Source organism: Mytilus trossulus, chromosome 1 (assembly GCF_036588685.1).
Source record: "Mytilus trossulus isolate FHL-02 chromosome 1, PNRI_Mtr1.1.1.hap1, whole genome shotgun sequence".
NCBI classification, from domain to species: domain Eukaryota; kingdom Metazoa; phylum Mollusca; class Bivalvia; order Mytilida; family Mytilidae; genus Mytilus; species Mytilus trossulus.
Window position 1 is genome coordinate 7,375,229 of NC_086373.1, and position 10,818 is coordinate 7,386,046.

The 10,818-nt window shown below is 29.7% G+C and overlaps 1 protein-coding gene across 1 annotated transcript; it reads right to left on the reverse strand.

Annotated features, from left to right (window-relative positions):
- On the reverse strand, nt 1-10,746 carry LOC134713873 (vacuolar protein sorting-associated protein 28 homolog). The gene is made up of 9 exons (XM_063575162.1): nt 10,617-10,746; nt 6,436-6,464; nt 5,956-5,993; nt 5,370-5,459; nt 4,751-4,853; nt 4,287-4,388; nt 2,718-2,771; nt 2,057-2,148; nt 1-1,495 (listed from the first exon to the last, which is right to left on the reverse strand). Exons 1-9 carry the CDS (start codon nt 10,645-10,647, stop codon nt 1,375-1,377), a joined length of 660 nt encoding a protein of 219 aa, XP_063431232.1. The 5' UTR covers nt 10,648-10,746; the 3' UTR covers nt 1-1,374.
- Nucleotides 10,747-10,818: the final 72 nt, after the last annotated feature.

Sequence of the window (10,818 nt, forward strand, 5' to 3'; positions counted from 1 at the left end):
TAAAAATTACTCTTTATTGTTTGAAAATAGTTTTGTACAATAAAGTTTTCTCCTTAGAAATATTTAGAATATTGACAATAATGTATTAAGAAGTAAGAATGTACATATCATCTCACCTGATAACTTGATGGTTCTCTTGAAGTATTATTTCAAAACATTACATTAAGTTACAATGACGTTTTATTGAACAAAACTATGATAAGGGTTTCAAAAATGTTCATTAAATTTGTTTATCCAAAATAAAATGAGGGACAAAAAAATGCTTGTGTCGCAAAATTCAAGTTCATTAATATGTGTATTTTTTTTATTGAAAGTAAGCTAATAAATAAAAGGCAATTTGTGTTTATAACTACTGTTATTATCTTTGAAGTTTGAAAATTATACTACTTTTTATTTCCTAATTTTAGAGAAGAAAAAAAATTTCTGATGTTAACTAGGGAACATCTATAAAATTCAAGTTCATTAATATGTGTTTTTTTTTTATTAAAAGTAAGCTACTAAATAAAAGGCAATTTGTGTTAATAACTACTGTAATTATCTTTGAAGTTTGAAAATTAAACTACTTTTTATTTCCTAATTTTAGAGAAAAAAATATTTTTTCTGATGTTAACTAGAGAATAAAATGGTTAAGTGATTGGGTTTTTTTCACTACAGACACAACATTCATTACAAAATAAGTCATTCAAAACAATAGTTTGCATTGTACTGCACAAAATATTTACAGAAGTAAACCTTACAATAGATATCTATACATAACAATATATTAATAACAAATAATTACTGGTACACTGTATAAATTATTGTGGTTTGAATTTTTATATAAAAAAAACAGATGCCCCAGGAAAGTATGACATGCCCATCTTACTTGCATTGTAAAACAGAGACTCCAAGATACCCCAAACATATATATTATAACTTCAGTCTAAATGGACTTTTGAAAACAAAACTTGACATGAAATTCATAAGTCAAGTTCAATGTTTTGGCCTCAAAACTTTATCATAGACTGTCAAAATAAAAAAAAAATACATCTTCATCACCTATTTAGGTTTTTTTTCCAATAACTTATAATGTTGTTTAATATGGACATAATGTCAAAGTAACTTTAATATTTCAATTTAAAATTTGAAAGACAATAATGATAATTAGAACATACAGTTTAATAGATTAAATAACACATTAAATTTGTATACATGTACATGTATTATTTTTCTATAAACAAATAAAATAATCATCATAATACAATTATCAATTCTAATTGAAATGTATTTCAGTTGCAACATATGTTTTACAAAGTAAAAATGATTAAAACATTTTATTTTACATGAAGTTAAATATTGTTTTTCACAGATCATATTTAATTATTACACAGGTAATTAATGGTCATGCAAGTTTCTGTTGAATGCATTATAGGCACTGTCCAAGTCAAATAACATCTGTCTAACTTGTCCATCATCTAACTCCTCATGTGCTGACATTCCACTCAATGTATCTAACCTAAAAATAAAGAAAAAATAATAAAAATTCTTCATGGGCTAACATTCCAAACAATGTATCTAACCTAAAAATACAGAAATAGTAAAAACTCTTCATGGGCCGACATTCCACTTAATGTGACTAACCTAAAAATATAGTAATTATAATCAAAACTCAGTCAATGTATTGTACCAAACCTTATCTATGGTATATATTCTGTTTTCAATTGAGATGAAAAGTTTCCAAAATATCATACTGCATGTAGTTGAATTATCTATTTTTATGGGAATATCTAGGATAGATATTTTTTCCAAATAATTATATTTTGAGATGAGATAAATAAGATAGATATTTTTTCCAAATAATTATATTTGGCAATGAGGTAACTAAAATATCTTCCTAAGGAATGAAATAGATCACTATGCAATTTTATGCAATTAGCGATCATATCAACTGAGATAACCTACATGAAGGATAGAATATTTCCTCTTTTTATGCATTGATTTGAAAGTTTCTTTTTCACAATTAGTATTGACCTATTCTACATTTTATTGATACATGTATTAGACTTTGCAAGCTTACCATTTTTTTACTTTTTCTCTCCCCTCAAAATCTTCTGGAAGGATGCTAAGTCTGTTCATAGTCTCGTTTAGTTCTCTCAAATCTGGATGTATCTGTGATAAAGTGCATGGAGATTATTAAAAATAGCCCTTTAAATTTTCACAAATTTGTATGAATATTTATGTAATTTTAAGTCAATAAACCAGTACATACAAAATTGTGTTCTGAAACATAAATTTCACATACCAGAACAAACCACACAAAATTATTAGATTACAGTATGTTCTGTTTTGAATTTGCTTCAAAAGTTCAGTATTTTTGTTAATTTACTCTTTACATGATGTTATATAATAAGCTATATATATCTGATAAACTAATATAATCTTGCAGTACATTCTCCTCTCTCCTTATTATCAATTCTTTGTTTAATGGATCATGATTTGTTAGATCAGGTTTCCTTAATTTGTGGAGGAAACTGAAGCGTACAGAGAGAACCACACACCTTTAACAGGAGAAAATTGGAATCCTTCTTATTTCAAATTGGAGTTAAACACACCTCACAAAGCAGGGCTAAATCTCCCAATAACAGACTAGTGATAACTTTAGCTGAACTACTTTGACCAATTGGACACCTTTAAAATCATATTTTTTTTTATCATATATTAAAGTTAATTGTATTTACCTCATCCATAGCTCTGATTTCTAATCTTAATTTATCCATCACTGTAATAAATAACTGAAAACAGAAAAAGAAGATTGTGAGAATAACATTTTTCATGGAGACTTTCAAACTTCAAACTGTTAGAAGCAAAATCAACTTTCAATATGAAAAAATATTGAAATTTGGTCAAAATGACATTCATTCTATGGACATATACATGTTCTAACAAATGTAGGAGACAAATACAAAAATAGTCATATTGAAAAGTTACCCTGGGTGGATTAAATGTAGTTTATAGTGAACAGAATAAAAAGGCAATAGAAATTGATTTAAAAATAAGAAATAACATGTATGTCAAACTTCAAGGTCATTTCCATATTCTCATATTAAGTTAACTGACATTGTCAGTAATACACAGCCAGCTATAAAAAATTAACATATACTACATCTTCTGTTTATTTGCTTTATTTGGTTATCAATTATATTCAATTGAACTCTGAGGCCACGTTTTTTTAATTTGTTGGTTTACGGATTTTTCGCATTAAAAAGTCGGGTCGGTCGGTCGGAAAAAAAAAAAAAAAAAATATCTTTCATAACAGAAAATATATGCAAAATAAATATATATTTCACCTTACTAACAAAATGTTTGTCTTATCTGCTGTTTTGTCATCATTTCTTAGCATTAAGTTCGATGAAATATTATTGATCAGTGATCGTGAACATCGCATGACATCGTTTAATAATTTCCTGTAAAAAAGGGGGGTTGCACGGACAAAGACGAAATTAAATCGTCATTTCACAAACAAGAAAAACAGATTCGCGTAGCTCTCAATCAATTCCAGAAAACTTGGTGAATAATGATCTTCAAGCACAAAAACTGATAAAGAAAAAAAATATAAAAACGTCGTACAAAAATAGTTTCAACACATGTGTCGAAAAACGTAATAGACTCGTCCACTGGAAAAAACGACAATATCGGGTTAATCAGTTGTCATGCAATCCGGTTTTTATCCCAATGATCGATTTTTTTTTGTTATCTATGAAACAAGAAAATTTCAAATGATTTGTTAATATTCAGTACTTTAATTGATGTATTCCACCTGTCCACATTTGGACAAGTCTATTTCTCTGAGATGATGCATCTTACGGACTGATGACAAATAAGGGAAACGAACTTATTTTGTAATTGGTTTTAAACACAGATTTCGTTCCGCAAAATTATTTGTGCAATAGACATTTCAAGCCTTTTAATTTCAAGGTCAGTTATAATTGATTTGTCTATTTTTAGAAACGTAAATTGGAAGTTTTATTTTTCACAACAGAAAGTGTTATCAACTTAATTTGTTAATGATTAATGCATTTTATTTCATAATAAAAGAAAATTTTAATTATTTTTCAGGGATAATGCATTTATAAGGGTCGGCGGGAATAAAAAACATGAAAAGTCAATTTTATTTTTATTTTGAAAATCAGCAAAATCGGGTCGGCGAATCCGTAAACCAACAAATAAAAAAACTGTGGCCTGATGGAGACTAGTCTCATTGGCAATCATACCACATCTTCTTATTTTTATAAGCTAAAAAAACATACTGAGACAATGTCTGCAATGCATCGACTGGTATTTCCTTTGTCATCTTTAATTGTGATTGGTCGATCTTCTTTTATCCTTTCTAGTGCTGCAGGACAGTCGAGCTAAAAAATTATAGAAATAAGATTTTACAACTTTTTCATTTTATTTAAAAGCTTCAATTGTAGTACATTGTATTCAACAATATTTTCTTTAAATGTTGGGTTTACTACTTTACTTAGCAATATGCAATTTATTTTATCCTACAAAATACAGGAAATTAGTGAAAGCTACTGTATGATCCAAATTCCATAAACTACATTTCAGTGTGTGTTATTGGAAACTGAGGGCCTACTTTTCTGACATATTTACATTGAATTGAACAAGTTTACTTTGAAATATTATGATAAAAAAAGAAGAATATCTAGTTATAAACTCAACTGAAACTAATTTATTTGTTTTAAATTGTTTAAAGACTTTATCTTACCCTGTATTTTTTCATGAATTCTTCCACTGTTTTGAATTCACTCTGTACTTGTTTAAAAGCTATTTTATACTGTACCAGCAGTTTGGAACAGGCAGCTGTGTATCTGTAATATAAATATTTATATTACATATTCGTTCAGTCATCTCCACTTTTATATACATTTTCAGTTTTGCATAATGGACACAGAACTATGTGTCTCGTCTCTTTATAATGTTAAAAGTTCATATAATGCTTATGTTGAAATCTAAATTGACTACATAAATAACTAATGGAATACATAGTAGCACACAAAGCTTAAAATAACATTTTGAATAAACCAATACTATAACATACTAAAATCTAGTGTGTTCAACTTGACGTGTTTAACTGCAACAACTCAAGTTTTTGTCCTGCACCTTAAAGCATCCCAGGAAGCCAAACAAATGTTCCTTTATTTTATACTGTATGTAAGTGTATGAAAAGGTGATAAACAATCATTTCAATTAAAAAAACTCATACCATTTGTTTGAGATGTATGTTTTTCATTTAACTATTGTCCAAAAATAAAGTATAAGCAGTGAGTCTCATGATATTGTAAAAAGTAAAAAATTCTTCAATATAAAATCAGAGTTTCACTTACTCTTTAGCCTGGATAGCATCTTTGATGTAAGCTTTCTCTATACTTTGAAGTGTGTTGATCACAGCATATAAATCAGCCATATTGTCATACCTGTAAAGTAAATATATTATAAAAAAGCCTTACCTCCTCAAAATTGAAAAAGACAATCTTTTAATACTGTTTCATATCATTTAATTTACACTACTTGCATTTCATTTCCAAGTTACTTCATTTATAAACTCCCAAAAATACATTTATCTTAGTCCAAAACTTTAAATTGTCCTTTAATCTGACAAATGTAAAAGAAAAACAGTTTTACAATAGTAAAAGCATACATGTAAGAAATAGATTAGTATACACTCTGTCTTTAATACACTCACCAGGAAACATAATAGAATTTCAATTAAAACTTTTTTGTATGGGAGGATAATGTTTCTAATCATTTCAATATGCACTATTTCCATTCTCAATTTTATAACCAAACAAAGTATGAGTGACACTGACAGATATACTATAAAATGAACCATTGAGGAAACAGATAAATTCCAAAATGTCTTAAAATAATTAACATAAAATGTGTTATAACTTAATGTTTTAATGAACTTACTTTTCTCTATCCCTTGCTGTTCTGTATAACTTGACCTCCTATAATATTCAATTAATATGACATTCATGTATTAATATGATCGTTAACGTTAATTTTTGTAACTATTTTATTTACATCAAAAGTTAAAAATAATTAAGGACAAACAATATTTCCATAAATACACATTGTAAAAAAAAGTAAATTTGAATTTTCATAAAGCCTGATAATGGTAACTGTATATACAAACATACTCTGCTACATTTAAAAATACAAATGTATAAATATTTTTCGATACAATTCATAAAATTATGTAGTTTTTTTAATAAAACATGCTTTTCCTAAAGATGTTCTATTTCACCACTGTCCCCAGTTAAGGTAGGGTTAAGTAACTTCCTAACATGTTAACAATTATTTGGTCTCTGGTGGATAGTTGTACATGTGTACACTGGCAACCATACCACATCTTTTTCAGATATTAATTTATAAAGTACAAAAATTTACCTCATATAGAGCTGAGTTGTTTGATGATGCTACAATATAAAATAATAATTTTACATTCATATTTCAAACAACTTGGGGTAATCATGCATATGGTTATGACAAAAACAATTAGATCATTGTTTATCAACATTTTTGAACATGTCAAAAGGAAATACGTGTTTGATTAACTGATTCAATTGAAAACAGAGATATAAATGTACATTCTTATGATCTGTTAATCAACATAAAAGGCTCATATTTTATATAATATTACATTTCATTTTTTGTGGACATTTGTTATGTTATTTTACTTTTCATGGACATTAACAATTGTCTTACTGTCAATACACATGTATTTGAGTTTTCTTTCATGTGAATACCACTGTCACTCTCATTTAATTATTGTTAGTTTATTTAGGCCCGTTCTGCAATAAGGTTTCAGACAAATCTTGTCATGTGACTTCCATCAACATGTTTTTTTCAACACATGTTGAGCAAAGGGATGAAAACGTTTGATTTTATATTGTACAGAATGTTTGGGAGATCAAAATCTATTAAGATGGTCACACTCCCTCAGTCATATCGGGATCAAGATAACTTACTTGCGGAACATAAATTATTTCGATACTATATCGTTTACTTTTCAACATTGGAGGTATAGGGGGAGGGTTGAGATCTCATAAACATGTTTAACCCCGCCGCATTTTGCGCCTGTCCAAAGTCAGGTGCCTCTGGCCTTTGTTAGTCTTGTATTATTTTTAATTTTAGTTTCTTGTGTACAATTTGGAAATAAGTATGGCGTTCATTATCACTGAACTAGTATATATTTGTTTAGGGGCCAGCTGAAGAAAGCTACCGGGTGCGGGAATTTCTCGCTACATTGAAGACCTGTTGGTGACCTTCTACTGTTGTCTTTTACATGGTCAGGTTATTGTCTCTTTGACACATTCCCCCATTTCCATTCACAATTTTATGAGTGAGTATCCTACAGAATGAGGATTATAAAAGTGCTGGAAACTTTTAATAGAGTAGGGATACTTTCTTTTCTGGTAAAAGACATGATTCCAGAAGTGACGTATTACTGTATGCACTATAACCATATAATGTTAATGTGTTTGTGCACATGATTATGACTATGGTCTGCTGTATGTCCATTATTTATCGGTATTATTGGTGAAATTTTAAACTTCAATAGTTTTTGAAGTATGCTAGGCAAATGACTCTGAGTTAAATTTTCAGAGTTCTTTTATTGATGCAAACAAAGCAATAATACACCTTATTGCTAATCCCGGCTGACCTGGTCGCTTGAACTTTTTACACATACAACAATCACTTTTCCATTGTGGCGTCAGATATTTTGCTTAATGACGTCAAAATTTTACGGGAACCTGTGTGATATCCAGTAATGGCGGACAAATAGCGATAAGGTGTAATAACACATGTAAAAAAAACATTCGCATGATCTGGATATATCGACTGCGACAACATCAAACGAGATATAGAAATGCAGGGATGATTCCAGTTGTTTTCAAATGGGTCCCTTGACCATCAAAATTGGGAATTTTCTTAAAATTGGGATTTTTTTTTCCGCATAAAATCTATGATGAAATAATATCATTTTCCTGTAAAAACGGAAATTGTATCAAGTTTCACCTGTTTCATAGTGTGTGGGTATCCTTTTTCATCATAAATGATCTGTCGTGTATTTTCAAAAATGTGCAGACAGTTGTTTTTTTATTTGAGAGCCAGGCAGAACCTTTACGCAATCAGCGCCTATTGAATTTTGATAATTTATAAGTTTTTCTCCCTGTCGAGGTCTGCTTTTTATATGTGACCCATTTTGACAAAAAGCATCTATTATCTATATGCTTTTACGAAATCAAATACTCCCATAGCATTTTCTTCAATTTAATTGAAGAAAATGCTATGGGTGTATTTGATCTAGTAAAAGCATATTTCATTTAAAGGTCTGCTTTTACGAGAACTAAGCTATTGAGAAACGTCTCAGAAAAACACATTATAACAAAATGATATCATATCTTATCTTAACAATCTTTCGTTTACCGGTACATCATTCTTATTCGGATCTTAAAACAGTTTGAAGACAAATGGGGAAAATTGTAATTGCCTTAATCGGTGCGGGAAACATTTCCGGAAAAATCAATTTTAAAATATTTTTTTCTGAATTGGGAATTTATTTTCACACAATTTTTTGGGGCCGCTCGAGGAATTGAGGGCCGCTAAGCGGCCCTAAACTATAGAGTGGAATCATCCCTGAAATGTCAAATCAGGTAACAGCTCTGAACCTTAAGTACTTGTTTCTGTACAAAGAGAAGTAAAATTTAATTTTAACAGTTTAAGGGAGATGGGTGTTTCTTTTTTTTTACAGAAAAAGAGCACAAGAGCAAGTGACTGCTTTTTAAAATACCACTAAGTATCAGTACTGAATCCGGGTCCGTCCGCCCTGATTTCGGTTCGCCCTAGTTACTGTTCGCCCTAGTTCCGTTTCGCCCTGAGACCGTTCGCCCTGATACCTGTTCGCCCTGGGTATGTTCGCCCTGATTTTTATTTTTTATTACAGTACGTGTTGTGTTGTGTGTATTTAATTGAATATGTTGAAGTCAGTCTACAATTTCGCCAAATATTTACGATGTATTGTGTTGTATACAGCTAGCTGCTACTAGGTTATAAGTTCTTGACATATTAAAGAGCACTAAAACATACAAAGCCACTATCACACATCCTTTTACTTTACATTTACACACATGATTTAATCAATAAAAGTTATACATAAGAAGCACTAAAGTTATACATAAAAGTGTTCAAAGTTCTAAGTGTTGTTCTAAAATTCTTTACTGCAGCGGCTGTACGTTGTCTAGTGGTAAAAAAAGTAATTTTAAAATAAAGTGTAACAATGCAGCAGCCAACACGAATTTTATTTAATTATCATCGTGTAATGTGTTTTCGTACTAATAACAATTTTCACTGCTTACAGTTTTCACTGTTGAGTTTTTATTCCGGTGTTTACTCAAATTTAAAAAGCATGTCCTGTAGATTGATTTAAGGTATCTAGATTTTTTTTCAATGCTTACTACGATTTTTTACTGTTTCCGATTACTTTGCTATTTTTGTATGTCAAAAAAACAGCGTCATATGTTTTCGTATGAAATAAAAATTGGATCAGTACACGGACAGGAAATGACTACACAATCCGGAAATTAATATTTTCTAAAGTCGTGGTTCTTATGATCGCTTGAATCATAAAAAAAGTAAATAAATACTTTTCAGTACTAAAAATTACTTGTAAATAGTTTTAGGTTGGTAAATTGTGTGCTGAAATTTTAAGATTTTGATTGATTTCAGATTGGCACCTGGTTTGTACAAAATACATTATTTTTTCTAAAATAAAATGCAGTTTTCAAAATTTAGGATTAAATATAAAAAGTCAAGACTGTTTCATCTTCATGAATCAAGGATGTATACAAAAAAATTATAAATGAAATATTGAATAATTAGATTTTGAACAACCATTTTATATAAGAACCCTACTAATTTTAACTCGCTGGTTTGTAATTAAAACGGCCCAAAAAACACATGACAGTCATATGTCTTGAAGATCCGGTATCTGACTTGCAAAAAACATATCTGGACTTTATTTTAACCCTTCAGAATTTTTTTCTATAGCTATTCTAGTGATGCATATTTTTGACATTAAATAAAAATGGCTAAATAGATCAGTTTTATTTAATTTGTTCTAACGTCTTTAAAAAGCGACGTTGAATATGTTTAAAATATGTCAAGTTGTAGTGGTGTTGTTGTTCTAAATATAGAAACCGAAAAACACGCCACAATGTACGCGTATGCAGCCGAAACCGACGAAATGTGGTTGATACGAAAACATATGACATACGAAAACATATGACACGACGATAATATTCTGTATTCAGCTTTTAATAGATAAACATAAATTTTAATATAAATATGCATTTCTTTCATTAAAGTAACATATACATATCATTAATGAGAATAGGGCGAACGAACTCAGGGCGAACGGAACACCAGGGCGAACAAACTCAGTGCGAACGAACCTAGGGCGAACATGTAATCAGGGCGAACAATCCCGATACCATCAGTACTAGTAGTACTAGGCCCGTAGACTAGGGTTCTACTCCTTCTTGAAGAAAAAGTCAAAACTGTTTTACCTTGGTGATTAGGTGGAACTTGTGCAAACATTGCCTTTCTTTTTTAGTTTATCCCCTCAAATATTTCTATCAGTCAGATCCTTTCTATAATATGACGTTTTGTTTTGGTTCTGATCATGAGTCATGTCCCTTTCCCTTTGTAATAACAATTTATTTACAAAACGAATTTTGTTTGATTGACGTCTGGGCTTTTTTTATCTGC

Excerpts from the sequence above, each read along its gene's own strand:
- LOC134713873 (XM_063575162.1), bottom strand. The coding sequence starts at position 10,647 with ATGTTTGCACAAGTTCCACCTAATCACCAAG. Across the intron at positions 5,994-6,435 it reads ACAACTCAGCTCTATATGAG|GAGGTCAAGTTATACAGAAC; the intron begins GTAAATTTTTGT and ends TGAATATTATAG. Across the intron at positions 2,772-4,286 it reads GCATTGCAGACATTGTCTCA|TTATTTATTACAGTGATGGA; the intron begins GTATGTTTTTTT and ends TTCTGTTTTCAG.